General features: G+C 37.1%; 1 protein-coding gene across 2 annotated transcripts in view; it reads right to left on the minus strand.

The window, feature by feature from the left end:
- GABRB1 (gamma-aminobutyric acid type A receptor subunit beta1) overlaps positions 1-23,741 on the minus strand; it is a 109,175-nt gene that overhangs the window by 24,725 nt on the left and 60,709 nt on the right. For both annotated transcript variants that reach the window (XM_041402841.1, XM_041402840.1), the window contains exons 3-4: positions 21,723-21,943; positions 1,451-1,533 (exon numbers count right to left, since the gene is read on the minus strand). In XM_041402841.1, the coding sequence (XP_041258775.1) occupies positions 1,451-1,533; positions 21,723-21,943 (304 nt within the window). The remainder of the gene's footprint in view (positions 1-1,450; positions 1,534-21,722; positions 21,944-23,741) is intronic.

Raw genomic sequence — 23,741 nt, forward strand, 5'->3', positions numbered from 1 at the left:
CAAATTGTGATCAGCTCAACAAGTCTTAACATATCAACATATGTATCTCTGGAGACATGAATTATTTATACAAGTGTTCAAAAGGTCTGAAAAGCAATTTTCTTTTGGGCATGTGTGACTGGCCACATGAATGACATGGTATTCTCTCATCCCTGATTGTGTTAACATTTTAATTGCTTATTCCATCTGATGCTAATTTTGATTCTTGATGAGGTCTCAGTGGTAGTACTAAATCCATTCTCACTGAACATTTATCCCTACAAAGCTTCATTTATGTGAAAGCTTCTGAAAAGAGAGGTATAAACCAGTAAAGGGTCAGTCTAATTTCATTATTTGGGCTGATAGAAGCTAGCTGATAAATGCGTACCTACTTTCATCATCTTCAATCATGACTGATCTGGGGACTTCAAATCAACTACCTCCCAAAAATAAATTAGGTATGTGTTCAATATGAAGGCAACTTCACTATCATCACCCATTTTGGTTGCTGTGGTATTGTATAGATATTCATTTCCTCTGCTAATCAGGTGGAAAAGTGACTGAGGAGAAGGGTTAAGCACTACATTTTGAACACCAAGATTTGACTCATTCTCTAAAAGCATCCATTACGTGCCTTAATAAGTTTAAGACAGAAGATGAGCCAAGCAGCAGCAAGCAAGAAAATTGTTTTGTGCCAAAAATAGGGAGGGGACTGCAAAGCCCAAGTATGGGAAGACAATCATGTATCTTAATAAGCAACTGTAAAGTGGTGGATTGTGACACTCGGACTGAGTTTTGAACTAGCAGAAAGTGACTGGGGGGATCAGTAGTCAGTGATGGGAAACACTGCAAAGGGAAGCTACATGACCAGCATAATAAAGATTATTTTCAAAAAACTTCACCGGAACTTCTCTAACAGCTACCACCATAAAATAAAGAGACAATAACAAAACTTTGTAAATGCATGCTGTGTTCCTATGCTCATGGAAGACAGTGACAAAACTCTTATTAACCTTGGTGCTGAAGGATCAAGTTTTTTCCTTTTATAACCTCCAAATGATTTGGTAATAGCAATTGATCAATCCTGCCACAACCACATGGGACAGATGTCAGTCTTGATGTTAGAGATGAATATGCTAAGGTGATGTAATTAATCCAGGTTCAGCAGTGCTTAGGCACTGAAGATAGACAATGCTTGACTGCTGTCCTCTGAGCTAATCTTCAAAAAATACCCTCCTCCCTTCCTTGACAAGAGATTTTGAAAGACATCTTACAAGCTTGGATCAACCACTATTGTGAATGAAACACATTCTGGTTTGTGTATTACAGAAACACATTTAGTACGTTCAGTATGCAAGCTCACAGAACCCATAGTATTTGAACAACTTGCTCCTGTTTTGCCTAATCCATGAATGTGGTTCAATTCTCAGCTGTCATTCGGCCAACCCTTTCCCTCCAGTTTTCAACTTACAACTTTCAATTTCTAGCGTGCAGTTTTGTTCATCCAGAGGATATCTGCGTAGATCCATCATGCAAGCAGCTGTTGTTGTGATCCTGTAAGAGGAGGGTGAAAAAAACCCAATGAGACTTGAAAACCACGTTTTGCTTGTTTGAGATGGCAAGATTTTCTATAATGGGTTTTCTGTTTGTTTAAATATAGAATGGTATGCACTTGGATTCCTGGCATGCAGTACTAGTTACAGCATAAAGCATAACTGTATGCTGAATATTGTAGAGAGGAATTGACTCAAAAGTTTCTGTGTAAAAAGTGTACAGTGTTTTGAAGAACATTCAGTGAGATTTCCACTTGGACATCTTTTCTTAAATGTTCTAAATTGAGACATCTTCAAATCGTTTAGCAAATTGTTTTATTTATATTTTATATTGCTGATATCTTTTTTTTTTTTTCCATTTCGTTGTCACTTACTGCTGTTTTAATTTTGTCTGATAGGTAGGTGTATTCTCATTCATGCTGTGGAATACCTGATAATGCCTCATTCATTATTTTTATACTTCCATAATCAGTTTATCATTAACTATGATAATTGTACATCACCTCTTAAAATGGCATGAGACAATCAAACACAGTGAAATGTAACATCATACAGTGGTTACTTCATGAACATTGAGAGTAACTATGATTGCAGGCTGGATGTTTCAGATCCTTACTTCTTCTAGAGGGCATGTGAGTTGATATTTGGTCCCTAAAGGTATTCTCCATTGCCTGAGACTTTTTGCAAGGCAGTTCCTCTCCCTTGTTAGACCATAAATCACAAGAACATCTAAGAAAATATTTTCTGGTAAGTCTGTGACTGCATGGGAGGAAGGCTAAATGTCTTCATGAGGATGGGGACCAAATTTTAAAGCTCTCTTTGAGAAAGACTATTAGATCAGTGCTTTCAAACTCACAAAAGTGAGTTATCACCTTCATTTGCCCTTTTTTTTTTTTTTTTTGGTGATAGATGGGTTCTTAAATGCTTGTAAAACTTTTGAAGTTGTGAATGGGCAAACTTGGCTTCTAATTTTATTATCTCTCTCCTTCTCTCTCCAAAGATTTATACCAGATATAGGCAGATAACCTCTTTTCTTGATCTGGATTTGGTCCTGTTGTTCCAGTTCCATGTTAAGGAATACCAGAGGAGCACATCTTGAGATTTTACTTTTGATGTGCTCAAAGTCAAGTGCACTTACATGCTGTATTGGGGCGAAAATCCTTGCTGTCACTGAACCGTCAGAATTTAAAAAGTAAAAAAATGCCACATGCTTTATTACTGTGACATGCTTCAGCATTTCCTAAGTCTACAAAATCCGTAAGAATCAGCCCATGAAACTACTCTGGAATACTGTGTAAAGTACCATGAAAATGGTACATTTATACTTTTTTCAGGCTGATTCTGTCACATTAAATAGAAATGCATGTGTCTTAACATGCATTTGCCATGGAAATACATTTGCCATAAAAAAGGTCTTCAGCTGCCGTAGGACCTCATTTAGATTAGCCATGTATCAATTATACCTCACTGAGAGGCACTGAGAAGACACTCATTTGTCAGACACCTGCTTAATAACGCTTAAGATCACACATAACAATATAGTGACATTAGTCACAGTTAAATGCTTTTTATTGAAGGTTTAATAGGGAAATGCTTTGTTCCCAATTAATAAATCAGCCTTTATGGTGATTTAGTTCACGTGTATGAAGCAGAGTGTTTTCTGAACCACTGTGGTGAGGCAGCACTCCCCTGCCACCTCCTCAGGCTGCTCTATGATCTCAGGGACTCCCACCAGGCCTTGGCTTTTGGGCAACGAGCTGAGTGGTGAAGTGTACCATGCCACAAATTCTTGTAGGTGGGGGTGGGACTCTCTGTACCAGGGACTTCTGCTGCCTCCCCAAGGAGGGGAACAAGAGACACTCAGTCATCCTCTGACAGCCTTGGAACATTATTTACCTGAATTGCAGCCTGAGTGGAACTGTGCCATCGTTTTTAAGAACTCCAGTAATTACCAGCTTGGATTGCAGCCAGGATAGAAACTCACTAATGACTAAAGCCATGAATTTTGTGTCCCTCTAAGCAGCTGCTCTAAGAGCTGCCCTTTGAGCTCTTCTGGACTGCAGCGGATGCACCTCTCTCTTAGAGGGACACCTCTCAGAGCTTTGCTGTACTTGCTGGATTGTCACTGAAAACTCACTGTGGGACCCACACTGACACCCCCACTCCCTCTCAGGGCTCAAGTCTCACCCACAGAGAAATGACAAGGTATTTAACATTAGTATTTCATTGGATTTGAGAGTAATTTTTAACAGGTATATCTTTGTAAATTTATTTAGACACAGACATTGTGTCTGTAGATGTTTGTGTGTGAAGTGATTGAAACACACTATAGCAAGTATAGCATGAATGTTGCCATCCTGGGTCTATAATAAGTCATGCACCCTCTTTTGCACCCTTACACTTTTTTCTTCCTGGTCTCTGTGCAAATTCTAAACTGATCCTAATCCAATTTTATATGTATGCTTAGTCTGTGTAGAAAGTAAACTTACTAAACCTAGTAAACCTTTCCATAGCACTTTGTGAAGTTATACAAATTTATATTAAACCTGCTTTTGCTAATATATTTGACAATGATTTTTAAGTCATCTTAAGCACTCATTTGTGATAACCAGAGTTTGAATGACCAGTTATTCCTAATGGCAGGGTATTCACACTTCTGCAGTTTTGCATATTTTACATAAGCTACATAAGCAATAGCAATTAGCTATTCTTTACATCATCAATGCAAATTGATAGTGAAGTAGTAATTAATGCAATTGTTTGTATCTGAAATTTAAATATTCTACATAATCTTCTCCCCTGACACTGTAATTCTGACAAATGTACTGTCTTCTCTACCAGCCTGCCAACACAATATGGTCCCCCCTAAAGCTGGAGGTGCTTAAACTTTATTGGGAATCTTAGGTTTCCATGAAAATAGCTACGTGTAACTGCAGGAGTGCTTCAGGATTCAGCAACCTTCATTACCTGTAGTTCATAAATCTGCCTTTTAAGCTTGTTTCTCACTCTTGATAGAGCTCAGCTGTGTAAAATTGTTAATGGCATTATGCTCTGGATAACCACAAAACTTATTTAAACAGATAAATTAAACCCAGATGAAATCATAGTAATTGTTGTCTTGATGAAAAAAAAATCAAGTATTTTGTTATAAATAGAGTAAATAAATCCCAGACCTGTTAGTGGTTGCACTCTCTCTGGGTGGAGAGAGTAACTGATGGCTTGCATATGCACCAGGAGCTTAAAAATAAAGACATTCAAATGCAGAATACAGCGGTGCAATGGCAGGAAGGAGATTGCAATATTCTGAAGATAGGGCAATGCTCCAATAAATCTGTGTTCAAGAGGATTAGACCTGAAAGGCCCTCAGCACAAGTTTGTGGCAAAGGCAGAATATCATGAGGCTCTGTAAATGTTTAAGTGGAGGATTAATCCTACACTTGAAGCAGAACTATTTATAGCTCAAAGTAGGATGTGTTTCTTCTAGGCTTCCAATTCTTAAAATACATTTTAAGTTCAGATGTTTGGGCTAATTTATTTTGTTTGTACAGTGTCTTTTAATCTACTGTCCTTACATTCTTTAGAATAATTTGGCTGCAAATGCTAAAAATGGGATTATGCAAAGAAGACAAGCAGTTAGGGTGGAGATATTTTATTATGCTACTTAATTTCACTCATGTCAGTACTCAGACATTCCAAGATGGAATGAAGTCTGAACTGCCAACAGGCAAGATAAATAGCATTTGCATAAAAGCAAAATCAACTGATTTAATTTTTTAAAATTGTGGCTTGGGGTTCAAGTTATTTGATCCACTGCTTAGCTTTTACTTTGATGGCTTACTCTCTGAATATCTTATACTTACAAATATAAGATTAAATGAAATAAAAAAACCCAATCAACTGATGTCCAGTACTTGCAAAACTGACTTCCTTAAATAATACTGTCAGAGATTTCCCTGCAGAGCAGCAGGTTTTGTAGGAATAAATGTTAAAGCTTAGTATTTTGAATTAAATCATAAATGAGCAGTTAAAGTTCAGAATGAATAGAGGAAGTAGATTTATGGTTCAGTACTTAGATAATTTCCTCCATATGCTGTCAAAAAGCTGATCCTCAATTCTTAGACAAGAAATAAATGCAATATTTAAGACAGCAATAATAATTAAGTGTGAAGATGATGGGAGCTAAACAATGCAAATTCTATTGTGAAATGTTTTGGAGGTCAGGTATCAAATTTTAATATGTTTGTTCTTTTTCTATCAGTCAACAGAGCATAAATTATAAATGTACATGAGGATATGAACTGGGATGGACTATTTTTTTCCTTAAAAGCTAAATGAAATCTTCAAATCAAATAAAAAAGAACAATGCTTCTCTTAACCACTGCAGGTGCTAGGGCTCTAGTACATGCTGGAAGTAGACTTTCATATTCCAGGTAAAAAATTACTTTTATTAAATCAGTGTTAATTTAACTTCACTGGTATAGGGAACTTAGTCCCCATGGAAAAAAAGAATCCAGATCCATATCCCTGGTGTAATTGGTTTAATTTTTCTGAAACTGGAAGAATCTTGATATTTAAGATTGAGTGGGGATGTCTAGTAAGGAGAGTTACTGAAGGAATAGGGGAAGGCAGAAAAAAAATGTACAGTTAATCTGCGATTTTCTTCTCTGTCCGAGCCATGTACAAGGTTTACAGTTATCATACCTGCTGGCACCATAAATTTCCAAGCACAGCCTGAGTGCTTGACCCTGGAAGAAATGTCATCTCTGCACCTGGAAATGTGCCAAACTTCTACTGCCTGGAGCAGCCCACTTGTAGGGTGTACAGTGAGCATCAGCGTTATTAGTTTGGTATTGGGTATTTTATATAATGTTGTGTGCACTTGGGAAATCTGTGTTCAACAGCCTGTGTGTTGCTTGTCTGGTCAAATTCCATTAAAGTCTACTAAAAAAAAAAAAGGGAGTTATGAGTATTAGGAAAATTGCCAAGGGCCAAAAGGTGATTAAATAATAATGCTTTCACAGATCTCATTAGGAGCTGAGAGAAAATTTGTAATATTGGGTTCATAATTTTAGATATGAATGCATGTGAAAACATTTTTTTTATTGGAAAACTATTATATTTTAGCTAATTTTCCCAGTAAGACATATATTTGTGACTCTAGGATGGCAAGCTGTCAACTGCTAGGTCACTGCTATAGACTGTATACTTTGAGATAAGTTTATAAGGAAAGCTTTTGTATAATTTAGCATAAAAAGTAAAACACACACTTCCTTTTGATCTTGCTCAGAGAAATAATAGAGTTGAATAATCATGACAAAATAAAAAGGACCTTGAGGAAGATGTGTAAAGAGAAACACGGAGCTCAAGGACCTTTGTATATTAGGTAAAGTGACCTGTTATACTTAAGTTGCACAAAGATTAGGCAGGGAAAAATGGGTCAGACTATGGGCTTTCTATTGTATTTTATCAATAACCTAAACTTGTCAGAGTTTGCTTGATTTGCCTCTCCTTTATCTTTATCCCTTTAGTTGCCCACGTTGTGCCTTGAACAAAATGTGAGCAGCTCAGCAATAACACCAGTTGCCTTGGGTATCAAGGTCTTGAGCTAGTATAGCTGCAGCCAGAAAAGGACACATGGTGAAAGCCTGCAATGCCTTTCAAGGGCTGAAACATTGCTTTTAAGATAAAAAGAGCTGCAGTGGTCAGTGACAACACCACCCAACAAAACCACAACAAAGTACTGAAAAAAAACTAGAAGAAGAAATAACTAATAGTAGCACTGAATAGTGCTGTAGCATAATAATGGTCATGGACTTGTGCTGAGACCTGGAGAAATCATTCTGGGTTTGTCTTCCCCTCTGTAGCTAGTAACATTCCTGAGAGTGAATAGACTTGTCAAATGTAGAGGAGGAATACTGGGTTTTCTCTGAGGTGTAAATACAAATGTCTGTTATCAAGCAAAAGACAGGCATGAAAAGTTAATCTGCAGGGTGTCAAATCAATCAACGGCATTGGCTTGAAATAAGAATGCTAAAAAAATAACAACTTAATGAAAACATGACTGCTCTTATTGCTCTTTTCATTCTCATATGCTCTCCCCAAAAGCTACTGAGCTGTCTGCCTGGGCTGCCATGTTGTCCTATAGGTCCTCTGAGACACTTCTTATCCCATTCTTATTTCCCCCTGGTTGTATCAATTCAACAGCAGCCAAGACAAATGAGGCAGAATTTGCCTGAACTGACTATTGTTCTTGAATCAGTTCATTAGCTGGGCTCCATGCCAGGCCCTAAAGATAGTTAAATAGCACCATATCAGAAGAGAGTAATGATGATGAAGAACAGATGAAGGCAGTGCTCCCACACAATGAATTTTGTCAAATTATTCCCATGTCAGTGGGAATATTCACCATCAGTGAATTGCTGGTAAGCTGCCTGAGTTTTGTCTGAAACCAAAGTCCTGGAAGAGTCAAAACTCTATTTTGAAAGCATGTTTCCTGTCTATCTCAGCAGCAGGGCCTAATCCTGAGGTATACCTTCAGTCTCAGGCAGGGGCAAGCCACGGAGCACAGTGTGACACTCATGGAGGAGAGAAAGAATGGTTTGTGATGGTGTCTTTATATGCCCAGTTACTGGGTGTGATGCAGGATGTGCTGATTGAGGTAAGCATGTGCCTGGCCTTGCTGTTGTGGTCATTTTACTTTGCTTCAATTAGTATTCTTTAACATGTCCCAAGCACCAGTTTATCACACCTGTTTTGTGCCTACAAAGCTATGCAATGATCAAATGCTCTTCTGCTAGACTGAGCTGACTGTGAATTTGAAACCTGTTATTCATTTGCTGTTTATTCTTCCCCGCTCCCTTACAGTTGCAGTTGCAGTTTCTTCCTTTTGTTGTTGTTGTTGTTGGTGTGTTTGTTTGTATGAATGATGAAAGGTTGTTTACTGGAAAAGGTCACTGCTGATCCTCCTTTAAGTATTCCAGGTTCAGAAATCTCTTGCAGAACCTGGAGCATATGTGTTTTGTGATGAAGGCATTCAGACGCAGCACCCTGTGATAATAGTGTTGTGATCTATAGGACAATACTGCCTAAGAACTGCCTGCAGCAAGTGATGTCTTCAAGCAGAATTCTCTGTTCCTTACTCTGATTTTTGTTGTAAAATGTAAGCTGGTGGTATCATTCCCACCTTTAACCTCACTTCTGAATGCAAATAGATGCTATCAGGTGTGTTAGGCAGGTGCTACTGAATGCTTATGGGAACACCGTGCTTTTGTATTTTATATCCTGCTTGGCAGTTGTTTAAAAAGATTTGCTGCCAGAGCTGCAGATCAATTTATTTCCCCTGTGTTTTTTTCACAGAAAACATCGACTTCTACAGTCAGTGCAAAGTAGGAGTGTATCAAAGGTTACATAATTTTCAATTAGAGTGCTGTGGGCATGAAAATATTTTGGGGAAGGGGACATCACATTTCAGTTATCTTGGGAGATTTACCTTGGCACTCCAAGTAATTGTCAGTAAATTAATAATTTTTTGCTTAAACCCTTAATGAACAGGCTTTCAGCTGCCATAACTCTGCTTCAGCTACATAGTTACATAGTTAAAATAGCTGCTTAGTACCATGACGAAGTAGGGACAGGGTGGGGAAATTACCCAAAATGCAGACAAGCTGACTTGCTGGCTTCTGCCTTTTCCAAGGGGAGAAGCTGAAGCTCCAGCAGAGCAGTGGCAATAGGAGGCAATCGGAATGGGAGAGCTCGTGCATGGAGGAGATGAGGAGAGAGATGGCGACACAAAAGGTCTGTGAGAAAACATGTTGCTCTGACTGAGTTAGAATTTAGTTAGATTTTCTAAAATCAAAACCTTTAGCCAGATATGTACTTTTTAAAGATAATGGAAGACCATTATTCTGTTCAATGTAGTGCATCAGAAATAGTTCAGAGTAGAGTGAAGATGACTGGGGGAAGAATGAAGATGTTTGTAAATATCAAGAATAATAATAAAATATCACTACAATTTTACAGTGTAAAACCTTTTAAATATTAAAAAAAACCTGTGTATTTTATGCTTCTAAGCCAAATTTCAGTGCAATGAGAATTTTTACTGCACAGCTATAAACCAATGAAAATAAATTTTACAATATAAATCCCAAGAGGCCTATAACCATACCAGGGCAACCAAGATACTTCAATAAAAAGTGCCTTAGATTTGGAGCTGAAATTTACTGCAAATAGTAATTTAGTTTGACAGTGCAAGTATGTTGCAAGATAAAAAGAAAAAGAGCAAGCCAGATGGGAAGTGCTTAGCATAAAGGAAGGCTCAAGAGAGAAATAAGGTCAAATAACTGGTTTTCAGTCTGGTTTGAATGTAAAAAAACAAGTTGATAAATCTGTAACTTTTTCAATGTCTGCATGCAAACCTTCTAAAAGTGACTAAAATGCTAGAAAGGTGCAGATAATACCCACTGACCAAAACACCTTGCTCAGGAGAGAATACAAGTCTGCTAGATGGCAGCAGTGATGTTAGCGTCATTGGTACGGTCACCTTTTGGGTTGTTTGTTTTGTTGTTGCTTATTTCAAAATAAAACAAAATTAGACACCAGCATACTCAGACACGCTTCTTTGGCAGGAGCAGAAACAAGGCGATACCTTCTATATGCAGCCTGGTTTGGAAGGATTCAGGATGTGCTTGGGCAGAACAACTGGTGGTTTCAGGTTTGTTTTTTTTTGGTTTTGTTTCATGTTTCATTTTTTTTTATTTGTTTGGTTTTGGTTTGTTTGGATTTTTTCTTTTGTTTTGGGATTTTTTTTGTGGGGCGGGGGGAACAGATGCTTTTTTCCTCCTGTCCTGAGTAATCTCAGAGCAGTAAGCTTGACAGAGTTCAAGAAGCAGTTGGACAGTGCTCTCAGGCACAGGGTGTGATTTTGGGGCTGACTTGTGCAAGGCCAGGAGTTGGACTTTGATGATCATTGTGGGTCCCTTCCAACTCAGAATATTCCGTGATCTTTGATATTCTGCAGGCTCAGACTCTGCAGGCTTTTGTTCTCTCCTAGCAACATATGTGCATTTGATTTCTACAAGTAGTTGACGTGTAATTCCTCACAGTCAGTATCTGTTGTTGTGCCTGTTTCTGCTACCTTTAACTGTGAGCACAGTACAATAGACTCTTTCTAATGCTATTGTGCCATTATTTATGCAATGTTTATAGGGACAGAACAAGTAAAAATCTCCTTAGTTGACAGAGATGCTCTTTATCATAATGTTAAAATACTGAATTAAGACTGAAGCTTATAAAACTGACCAACTTTTCTGCTTATGTTGTCTGCGTAGTTAAGGAGAATTTTTAGATAAAAACCAGGTTGTTTATGGTGTTAAATTCTTGCTTTGTGTTGTTTCATCATAACCTTTCTGTGTTGCATGGCTTCTTGAGTCCCAAGAGGTAGCTGGGCAATTTTACTTTTTTTTCTTTTTTTTTTTAACCTTCTCACAAGACAAGAGGCTAATACAGTATGGCATTGCTACTTGACTACTGTGTCATATTTTCTGCTAAATTTCATAGTTCAGAAGTTCTTCTCTGAACAGTTTTGATGATGTAAGTCACAATAAATTAAACGGGCATTCTTTCATCAAGATAAACTAAAAAATGTAGAAAAGTATGAAAGGCATTGTGTCAACCTGTAGGGGTTTTAAACTCTCATCCCTATACTTCCCATCCTGTATATTTTTTACTATTATTCTCAAGTCTAGTATCTAAGTAACATATTACTGCTAAGGTTTAGTGTCCAGTGGTTTCACAGAATGATTTCTTTTCCTTCAATGAACACCTTATTTTTGTATCCAAGGATGGAGTTTGAAACCTTTACAGGAGAAGGGTTTAAAAATGGATTTGGAAATGTTGCATTTTAAAGTTCATATATTGCATCTTCTAGTAGTTTCATGCATTCTTCCTGCATCTAATTTAAGGATGCTTTGGAAGCGAAAATATTTACATATACAAGTTACTTATTGTTACCTTTACACAAAATAAGTGCATACCTGGAATACTGAGAACTGCGATAAGTTTTTTCCTTTGATCTTTGAACTCCTCTTGCTGTGGTCATAATTTTCTCTTTGAGTATGTTAATAGCTCTTCAATTTAGCAAATAATTTGCTTATACTGATAAAATTTCCTACAGGTGACTGAGTATAGCAGAAGATTGAGCTATTCCCTGTGAAAGCAAAAAGTCCTGAACAGCACTGTGCAGTATTCAGGCAGATTTACTTATAATCTTGTGAGCATGCAGGCCTTTGATTTTTTCTTAAGAAAATGCTTTGATATTTTCACTGGCATCTTAAACATAAGCCTGACATTTTGCCATTAGGAAATAACAGAAAAAAAGGAATTAAAAATGGAATAAAAGATCACTAGTGAGTGAAAGCTCATACATATATATCAAACAGCCATCACCTCAATGCTCACAAAAGATAGAAACTTCCATTGCCATGGAGAAAATATTTCCAGCTTATAGGGAGACCTTCAAAATATCCTCAAAGATTAATCTGGAAACTAAGCCTTATGTCTGTATCATCCACAACCACAAGAGTGAAATGATATGGGTACAAAAGAGGAAGAGGCTGCTGTTTATAACACAGGCAGTTTAATTACACAGAGCTCTGAATGGCTGTACCTGGCAGAATGGAGGAGGTAGCAACTACAGTATGGGTTGAAATATTTTAGATGAGTTTTTCAGGAAAGAAAATACTGATGATCTGTGAGTTACAGCAATTGTTCTAACATGTACTTAAGCCTGAAATTTGTTGGTTTGGGTAAACAACTATTATTTTTGGTATTTTACTCTTCTTGCAGTTCTGAAATATCTGTGGTTTTGGGCTTTTTTTTTTTTTTTTTTTTTTTTGGGGGGGGGGGGGGGGGGGGGGGTATGTGTTAATCAAATGGAATAAACCTAATTCTGTTTATATGTTCTTTAATGATAACCACACAGACCTTCCACCAGTTTGATTTCATTATATTTAGCAGATAGGCTGCCCATTTGAATCATCATCATGAATTCTGAGAATAAGGGATATTTTAAAGTATTTTGAATATTTAACTAATACTAAGTTTATGCATCTGCTATGCAGAGTTCTCCTTTTAGTAATTTGCTTAAAAGAAATTAAATAAGGCTGCATTAACATAGTATATATAGCATAATTAAATATTACTGAAACATCAGTGACACACCTTCGACAAAAAACCCTTCTCCTTTCTTGTTTTCTCTCGACAGAGTCCCAGCAGGGGGCTCCCAGGTAACACAAAAATCTGCAGCAGTCTGAACGCACACTTGGTACCCACACTTGGATGTCAGCATGTATTTTAAAACTTTCTAGAATATGAGTTAAATTACTCCTTAGAGTAGGTTTTTTTTTCTTTTTTTTTTTCTTTTTTCTTTTTTTTTTTTTTTCCCCTTTTTTTCTTTTTAAGCCTTTTACTTAAAGCAGGTTTTTCTTGCTGAACTCTTTTGGCTCATCATGAAGTGTTTCAGTGGGAATTGCTTTTCCTTGCATCCAAAGGTAGATAGATAGTGAAAAGTTGAAACTGTTGCCTTAGGTGTTTTAAAAATCTGTCTGATACAGGTCTTGTGCCAGTTTAGGCTAAACTCTAATATCCCCAAGAGACATCTTGGAATCCTTATGCACTTTAGTAATTCTCTGTAGATGGGTTAAATGTATACCCTGTGTTATCAAATTGTATCAAGAGCAGAATTATCAGTCTCAGGTAAAGAAATAATTTAAGAAATGAAATATTGCTATACCTTTCTAGAATTCTGCCAAAAAATTTAAAAGTAGTAATTTTATAGTTCCATTTACTTCTTTCAGTGAAAAACTCAACAGCTGGAGACATTGTAACAAGACAAGTAAGCCAGTAGCCAAATGTATTTGAAATTATGCCAGCTGGTGTCAATGGAATATTTCTTAGGAAATACTCTGACAATCTTTTATTCTCTCCCCTCTTTCTATATGAAAATCTGACTAGAGATTTGTGAAGAGTATTTCTTCAGAAACAGTTATTCAGGTATGGAAATATTTCTTGCAAAATGCAGAATAGTTCAGGAGTAATAAAATAGAAATTGAGATTTTTTTTTTTTAATTGGACTCCAAAGGTGTATTCCACAGATGGTTTCTGACAGAAGAAAATAATTGGAAATGGGTTAGACATTATTTGAACTATATCCTTAGCAATAAAATCTATGCAATTTTTCTTTCTGTCCCTTGGCCAGGAGATATTAAAATTGATAAATGCAGCATTGAAGATATATGCGTAATTTAACTGTGTAACTGTTAGGCCTTTAAAAACCTGCTCAATATTAGCTCTCATTTTACTGAAAAATAGCTAGCCTTAAGATATTTGGTCTTTTCTTTGATAACCCTAAAAAGGGTTATCAACAAACCCAAGAACAAGTTTGAATCACCTCATATCTACTAATAAATGTCAAAATATTAAGTTTTCCACACCAGATTTATTTTCTAGGTTCTTGATTTACACAAATACAATAGGAACAGGACTGGAAGTAGATTTATGATTCCAATATAGCCATTTGATCACACTGTCTCACACAGTTTACAAATCCATCTATCTAACGACTATGAAAAATGCTGCATTTGCAGTCTCCTGTTATCATGCTCTCTGAGGTTGCTTGCTCTGCCAGAAGAGACATCAGCAGCATGCATCAGAGCACCAGATAGTTAAACTTCCCAGGCCTGAGAAGTTCCAAGTGTTCAACCTTCCCCAGGTTTCTTCTGCTTGTGATCCATGGGAGACGTCAGATTACCCTTTGTACATAACTTATCTCCTCAGGCTGTAAACTCCTCTGTCTGAGGTACAGGACTGATGGCAGTAGAAGAGGGCATGTATATTTCTTCTTGGATTACTGGTGTCTGGTTGAACCAAGCCTATTGTTATGCACGTGGCTTGGACAAATTTGTCTTTGGCATTTTCTTGTGAAAATGAAGAACTGGACACTTTGTCTATGTGGAAAACATTTAGTTTTGCCATACGTAAGCATGAGTAATTTGTATGGTTTTGAACTATTTTTTTCAAAGAGAAGCTAGGCATAATGACTGTATGTTCTTACTGACCTGACTCTAGAAAGGACCTGTGTGTGTTTTTTTCCATTTGTGTTCTTGTGTTTTATTTAGTAATTTGAGTTTTATTTTGTGTTGGTGTTTTCTGTTGTTTCTGTATCTGGGAGATTGTTTTTTGCTTTTCTAATGGAATTTCAACAATTGGAGCCAGTGTTTCTGTCAGTGTGACATGTTGCTGGTATTGAGGTTGGAGACTGCCTGCTGTGTAACCCTGACCTGGGGGCAGGTACCTCAGCTGAGGTGAAACCAGCCACTCTGGGTGGTTTCTGCAGACAGTGCTGCACCCAGGCTGGGGGAGCTGAGCTGATGTTGCTGCCTGATGATTTACCAGAGACTGAAGAATAGTTCCCTTTCAGCTCAGACTCCTGTGTAGGTCACTCCCATATATATTTACCTACTATAGGTTTTAAATGCTGAATGATTTTCAAGTTGCTTTGTTACTTTGACTCCTGATTTAGGCTCTGAATAACTCCAGGACTTCTCATATTTCTAGAATCTTCCCTGGAAGACCATATCTAATTAGATTTGTGATCCAAAATGACATGAATTATATCTGAAGTACCTACCTCCTGTCTGCTCAGCTCGATTTCCTTATTAATGGTTTTATAAATTAAAGCATTTTATTTGTCACATATTTTGCCTCTTAAAATGAGGTCATTTTGTCCTGGCACTTATAACAGCATGTATTTTGATACTATATAAGAAGTGCCAAATACAGGAATATACTACTGTATTTTATGGAGTAACTAATTTTATATTTTACATTTTATTATACTCAGGGGCTTGGCTATTACCTAGATTGTAGAGTCTCTTGCAGCTACTTTTAAGCCAGGCCAATGATATTTGAGAAGAAAGGCTAATCCTTATTTTAGGTGGAGAGATTTACAGATGAGTGAGGGTTAAAGAGAAAATATATCGCCTGAAAATATTTTTAATGCATTATTATTTGCATCTTTGCACTGTCCTCAAGAAATGGATTTTAATTTCTCATAAAATTACTTACAAACACTGCATTTGATAGCTGTAGTGAATTTAAATCAGTGCAGGGTTGCTTTTCACATTAATACCCTTAAGCACTTCATACAGCACCAGCCCACCTCCTGCGTGCTGCAGCTCAGAGCAGACAAGGCCTGACTGCTCTGGGCTTTTGAGCAAGGGGATGTCTCTGAGAACAGCAGCTCCCACAACCTGGCATCACTTACTAATTTTCCTTTTTCACTTTTATGTCGCTAGCACACAGGCTGTACCAGCATTTGTTCAGGATTTCAGCTGCTTTCCAGGGAGTGTTTATTAGGAAAGTGCTTGTCTCTTTGAGAGAACACCTAAATTAAGACTATTCCCTCTTTTGTATCTTAAGTGCATTTATCAGTTTGGAGCAGGTCTGGTAAAATATTTGCTGTCTCCCTTAAGACCTTAATTTACCTGCCTGTTACATTTATTGCACAGAAATGGCACAGATTTTCTCATCCTATGCCACTCTGATTTTTGGTTGAATAACTGTTTCACTGATGTCATGAATCAACATCAATATAAATGAAATGAGAGTAAGATTAGTTTTAAGCAGCTAAAACTTGTATTTTGTCCTTCAGTATTAACTGTTCTCAGCATGCTCAAAATTAATAGTAAGTAGGTTGGACATCTGCAGCAAAGTACAGATATAATTACTGTCCATTTTAAATTTTTATCATTTGAGGGAATTTCTTTTTAATAAATGGCATTTTAATGAAGGTCAGGACCTGAAAAACACACATAATGTGGTATGTATGAAATGTATGGTGATATGAAATATCACTAAAACATGTTAACATATTAGAACTCAGCACAGACCTATTTAATGTACCTGTATATAGCCTTATATACAAACATACACTAAATAATCTGTACTGCTAAAATACATTCCAAGTATATAACTTAAATTGCAGTGGTTTTTAAAATCTGTATATGTCCATTTGGTGCTCCTTGCAAAGTATAAGTGGCAAGAAATGTGTTAAAAATCTAGAATTTCAGGGAAAAAGCAAATACTATAACATTATCCAAACTTGAGCACTAACTTCCAGAGTATGCAGATTAAGTATGTGCTGCTTCAGTGGAGTGTATCTAACTGGCTGCACTGAAACAACAGGAATTACATGGCCCAGCTGTGAAAAGCTTGTGAGGATTTTCTTTCAGGTTACTCAGTTGTAGGATATCTCTGCATCTGAGCTTTTACAGTGTGTGGAGGAGAAAGCTGAACTGGTAAATACACAAAAATTCCTTTCTCATTTAATGCTTACCCCCTAAAAGCAACTAAAGAAGGAAATACTTGTAAAAACTTGCCTATACTATTATTGGATTAAGTGATTCTTAGAGTGTGTAATAAATTCATTTGAAATACCTCTTGAACAAAAGTATTTCAGTGCTACTCCCTGTCACTAAATTCTTTTTTCACTTGATTTTTGTCTCCCAATATGTTTGAGCCATCTATAATAGTGTTACTTATACACACTAGAGAGGAGCTTTGGTGAGACTGGAGCTCTTGTAAAAGTAAGACATAGTAAAAATTTGAAGACAATTTTATTTAGAAGTCCAGTTTTGATGCAGATGAGGTTGACAGTAAAAGACTAATAGTTTCAAGGTATTGGAAGATATTTGCACTTCTGATATGGGAGAGAAAGAGGACTTACTCAGATTTAGTAGGCAGAACAGAGCCTGTAAAATTAAGGATAAGAAAATAATCTAAAATCTATTTATACCAAGATTTTAAGAGATGGTGTGCTGCCTAGAAAATATGTCACCCATACACTACAGTGCCTTTCAGCTTTAAAATTAAACACTTGTTAAATATTGGCTAATCATTTTTATTTGATCTTTTGATAGTATTAATGAGATTAAATAGTTATTAAAATATTAATATACTTAAATAGTTGACATATCATTTCAGTAATCTGAATTTGATCTAGACCCTGCTTGAATTGTCTTTGAAAAAAGCTTAGTGGGCTTTGCACTACAAAATGCTTATTTAGTTCTTCAAAGTGCTGTACTTGATAGCTGCAGTCAATTACAGCATCTAAAGCTTGTGTTGAAATTCAGGCCTGTGAAGCCAGTGGTGACTCCAGCAGACTGTTTATGTACCTCAGCTACTGATTACAGGAGCCAGTGCTCATATGTTTAAAGCTGAGCCCATGTTCAGTACCTGTGTGTTTCTGCTGTTTTTTAAATAAATTTTCTATAGAGATCAGTTCAACCTGAAGTATTTCCTCCTCTTCCCAATGTATTAAATGGAAGAAATGATGAATAATTGCTTGATGTATTTTTGCAAAGATTTTGTATATTTTTAGGGTATAAAAATATAAAGAGAGTCCCAAATTGGTTCTCACGAGTCTTAAAATGCTCACTGCTCAATCTTTTGTCATTGATGCATGGAAGAAATATTTTTTGTAGGATTTTCAAATTATCACCTAATAAAATACTACTTTATAATTTGCTCTGTATTTTTTGTGTAGTGAAATAAAGTGTACCTTTTTATTTCACTATATCGATGGCATAGATTTTTCTCATTTAGAACAACTGCAGTCTGGTTTTTTGGCTGGACCTGTTTAGTAACACAAGTAGGACAATCTGTTGAGTACCAGTGTAAATTGGCTATTTGTTGCTGTGATGGGGTGTCCTGAAAAGGAGTCAGTAACTGACTCTAAGGAAATCCATGAAGATGTTTAGACGAATCCAAAACTCTATAATCCCAAAACATGGCAATGCAAAAGCAATCCACATACTATTAAAATTTCACTGCAATACAAGATGTAAACAACTGTATAGCAAATTTCTTTAATAACACTCTCAGCTATATTGCCAAAATTGAGGTAGTAAAAAGTAAAAGTCTCCACTTAAGTTTATTTTCAAGATTATACTAAAAACTAAACATTCTGCATTGAAATACAGCTTTTCTTGCATTCCACCTCTAGGATTTGCTTCCATGGATATTGCATGAATAAATGGTTAGTAAATCAAATATTAAATGGTTCAGTTCTCATTTGTGAATTGGTTGGAGGAAAGTGAATTTGTCTGCCAGTGTTTGCATCACAGAAAAACTTCTCTGGTTTGAGAAGTTTCAATTTTTCACCACTTCTCTGATTTGAGAAATTTTCACCACTTCTCTGGTATGAGAAGTGGTGAAATAAATCCTTATGTTGAAGACAAAGATTATTCTTCCCCTTGTCCCCTTGCACTTGCAAAGTGGCATCCTCTGCTGTAGCAGTATAAAAATGTGTGGTCACAGCTAAACCAAAAGTTTTAATGCTCCAAACCAGCTCTTCGCACCTTGTCATGATATGCTCAGTCCCCCTGCCTTGAAATAAAGAATTGCTCTAATCCAAGGTGGGTTTGTGTCTGAACATCAGAAGAGAGAGAAGTCTGTGTAAAGGTGTCGCTGAGGGTATGTTACACTTCCTAACAGCTAACTCTGCTCAAGGATGTGCTCCCTCCAACACACACGAAATTCTGCTGTTGTTCATTGTGAGGCAACGTCATGATACAAGAACAGATGTCTCCAAAGCAACATGGTGTCATTTTTCTGCTGGTGAAAATCTGAGAAGAATTAAGAGGTGGCATAAAATACTAGGAAAGGATGATTTAAATCAGAGCTTCCATTCCTGACATCATGACATAAGAATCTGAATACAGAATTCAGTACAATAAATTATTAAATAATTATTAAATAACTCAAAGACACATTACATGTCTGGCATCTTACTTGGGAAAGGTGAAGAAAGGAGAAGCAAAAGAAGCAACAGTATGTATTGGTTTAAGATTCTGGAGCTTTGGGAGAGATTTCTGGAGAATCTTGCCTGAACAGGGAATAAAAGTAATGAGAGATGTTGCTAGTGCCAGAAGTGTTAGAGCTAATGGCATCCATTCACTTGTTAAAAATGGGTAAAGGGGAAAAAAAAATTCCAGTATTTTTACCAGCTGTATTGGCACCAGGCTGGCACTGTCCCATACACCAGCCTCACAGTGCAGCAGGTTTGCACATTGACCCAAAGGGATTTTTTTCCTTTCTCTTAGGAAGCAGGTGGCTATACCACAGAAAATGATAATAGCTGCTGGTGGGAGTACTTGACAGAAACTGAAGAAACATGATCTTCAGGTAGATAATAATTAACAGTGGCACTCAACTTCCCTGGGACATTTGAAATGAAATTCAGTGGCAACATTACCATGGAGTTAAATGTGTTTGTATGTGTAGTTCTTGGGTGAAAGGATGAAAGAATTATTTTGTTTGTAATATTGCACCTTTTTTATGAACAATTAACAGAACTGCCTTTTGAAGCAGGAGACATAAGAACAATGTCCAATTTTAGAGGTCAGAAGGCTTAGGAATATTCTCAGTCTGCACAAGTTTATAGCACACTTTGTTCTTTAAACTGTGGGGACATAGCAGCCAAAAGTTACTGCACAAAAAGAGCAAAAGGGATTGTTGAGTTTATCATACAAATAATACAATAATGGAGACATAGTGAAGTGATAATGCTTTGTTACATGATCTAAAACCACTCCAGTGTATTATGTGTGTGCTTCCCTTGTTTATTCATCTGTAAAGCCAAATGGTTAACCTTAGTTTATTTCTCCTCAGCTCTGTTGAGGCTGAACATTGCATCAATGACAAACTGCTGTGTACATGGGTGCAAGCAAACAGGTTATTTAGAGCTGTTATGATTGTTCCAATTTCTGTTTAAAGAAGCCAGTAAAATTTCATAACTGAGCCTGAACAGAAATATTAACTCTGGACTGAAAACAAAAAATCTGTTTGGGGAACAGGAGGCATGAGGGAAAGGAAGCATTTAAATCATCCCTGAGATATGGTTAAAGACCCTGACTAATTTGTGAAGAACTCAGACTCTGGTTGCAGCTTAATTGGTGTTGTTTTTCTTGTTCAAGACATGCTAGGCCAATGCTCTGTCTTCAGCAAAGAAAATGAAATTCACAGATCAAAACCCGTGTGAGAGGTTTGGTGATACTGTCCTCATGCTCTCTACTGCACAGATGCTAAATCATGATAATATGCTGCAGAGTTTCTTTTCTGCTTGTGAGACTAGATTGGAACTGTGCTCAAATTTCTGAATGCTGAATTTTACCTAAAAGTATTTTCTGCAGTGTTTTCTCATGGTTTGTTTCTTACAAGGCATATATGTCACCTGGAATATGAAAAAAATTGATGCTTACATGAATTAAAGGTAACCTATAGGCTGACAGAAGCACATTTGTTACCATGAGGAAAGTGACCACTCATAGCAGATGCAAGTTTAGTGCAATAACTGCCATCTGTTGCATGAAAAAAAAATTAATGTATCTTAACTTCATTTTTTCTTCTGTTCATTTGTGATTTTTGTCTTTGGTTAGAGCTTTTTTGTGGGATGGGGACACTACATGTGTTTTTACTCGCAACTACAGCCAAAGTCTGTTCACCAGATGTGTCTAAACAGCTGCCTTTTCTTGGGGAAAACAAGGTGCATCAGCTTGAGCTGTGAAAAAGACCTGACAGCTCAGCATCTCTTCCTGCATGCAGCTGGTGATGGCAATGCTGTCAGTGTATATGGGCCCATCTGGCAATACTTGGCCTTGCTGCACCCTGAGACCCCATACTCAGGCATATAGATAATATTTAAATAATTTATGCAAATCTACAAATATCTCCTTTGTATTCTATACCAAATATCACACTTCACATTACTTCAAATTTTGAATTCCCACTGTCCTAAAGAGCTGCTAGAGAAATTTTAGAAGGAAGGAAGTGTTTGTGTAAGCTGTGATTGATTACCAGGTGAGAACCATAATGAAGAACTCTTTAATAGTTTTAACACACTCAGAAGAGCTGAAAGAAAGAGGCATTAGGCTTCGTGAGCTACACATGTAGCTGTTAAAGGTAGTGTTGCTGCTCTGTGGAAAATCCTTGGGTGTGTTGTGGTCGATTAAATGGAGAATGTGCTGACTCATACGTGAGAAAGCAGGAAAAAAGCGCAGGAAAAAAAGCACAGGAAAAAGCACTGATTCTACCTGCACTTCTGCCAGCACAGACAGATTAAAATGCCCAACATACCGTAGGCCATAAAGGACTGTCCCATCTGGATGGAGTCGAATCATTCGGTTTTTCACTGTCACCCCATGGACAAATGATTTCTTGTCATTTTGGAAATACGTGTCCGGCACCCAGAGCTGGTCAGCCACTCTGTTGTCCAGAGTTAAGTTCAAAGGTATTCCAGAATAAGAGAGCCTTTTATCCCTCCAGGACTGCTGAAAGTACATGGTCAGGGTGTAGTCCTAGGGAAGAAACAAGAAGGGCTTTTTGTATTTTCACAGATTGACTGACCAGAAGTTTATTTTTGGATGAATCTCAGTAACTGAGTATCAGTAGCAATAGGAAATTTAAGGATCATGAAGGCATTGTTGCCATTAGGCTTGTTCATATTAGTGTCAAATTTGACACCAGTGGCAGTGACTACACCAGGCTTTCATAATCTCTTGACCCAGAGGGAATAGACGGCACATTTGGGTCTCCAGTCTATGGATCAAACTTGGTTTCTAATTTTCTTTTTTTTTCTACTGTGAAAAGAGCAGTGTTTAGCTGAGCTCAGCCAAATAGCATTGCATAGCACTTATGATATTTTTCTGATATTCCCTCCTTCTGATATTCCCTCCCTTCACCCTGAAAGATTCCCCCCACCATCCAGAAAGGCCTAGCCTTCCTCAGAAAGAGCAAACACAACCTCAGAACATAACGGATAACTTTCCATTCTGCCTCTGCTGGAGTTGCCATATGTAATGACTCTAGATAGCCAGGCATATCTCATCTCAGCCTGGGAAATGTGCTGCTTTCTGTCCTTGCCAATTGAATTTTACTGCACAGAAAATCAACAACTTGGCTATCATGTTATAACTCCAGTGAAATACCATTTGTGCAGCCTTTCAGCTTTCATTTTGTCTGAAAAGAAATTGTTCTAAAGGCTTGCAGTCTGATTTACTCTCTTGTATATGTCTTTCTGGGAAATTGATGATTTTAAAGGTAGTCAATTTTTTCAAGTGGAAAAACCCATGTACTTTGTAGCTCATGGAGTTCTTAAAAGATGAGTAGAACAGCAGTATGTTTTCTCTTCCTCATCTCCTCTCCCAGCCCTGTTTCCAAGTGACAGGTCACTTTGTCACACGTATTTATGGTAGAAGTGCATCAAAATCATAGCTATTACTGAAAAAATTGGTCTGGTCAGGAGTAAGATTTTCTTTTATGTGATAGAAAATCTTACTCTGTCATTGTCACAAATCCTAGCCTGGACTCTAATTCTTGAAGAAACAGCATAAAAGCTGTCTGATACAATTTGCGCTCTTCATCTATAGTGGCTTCTTAAAACTGTATCATTGCCATGAAATCAAAGCAGAGTTACCTTTCAAAAAGACTTTCTACTTGAAAAGTCACATCCAACAGAGCTATAATACAGACTCGCCAGTGAAAGTTGTTAATAAAAATACTGTTCTTCCTTGCCCTGGGCCAGTACTTTTCTTTGAGTTTTTTTCTTTATGGATGAAATATCATGATTGATGATCAGTGGTTATATACAATAGGATAATTACATCCACTGTCAGCACAGACCCCAGATTTGCAAGGATTTCACAGATATGCCCCTTTTCAGGCCTGCAAATTGTTTGCTACCCACAATAGACACAAGAGGCTGTATGCTGAAGGTTTGTTCGTTTTTTTGCTGGCCGGGGTCACTAGGAGGAGGTCAGAACACCTTTCCTTTTCAGAACATGCCGGTCAAGCCTCGAACTACAAAGTAATGCAGTGAAATATATGCTGCACTTTGCTGAGTAGGTGGTTTCATTTAAATAGGGGTACAGAGGAGCAGGAACACTAAGGAGGCAAGTTTTTTTGAACAACTTGAATAGAGGTGGGTTAGAAGCATCACTTAAAGTGAAGTTTACCCTTAGCTCCAAAAATGAGTTGGGAATTGGATGAAAGAAAACAAAAATTAAAAACAAACCCAAAAATCAGCCAAACATGAAAGAACAAAATAAAACCCCCATCAAACACCACAAATACCCCATAAGTCCCCAGCAGTATTCT

The sequence above is a fragment of the Onychostruthus taczanowskii genome, unplaced genomic scaffold, assembly GCF_017590055.1.
Source record: "Onychostruthus taczanowskii isolate IOZ18803 unplaced genomic scaffold, ASM1759005v1 scaffold2, whole genome shotgun sequence".
Classification (NCBI taxonomy): domain Eukaryota; kingdom Metazoa; phylum Chordata; class Aves; order Passeriformes; family Passeridae; genus Onychostruthus; species Onychostruthus taczanowskii.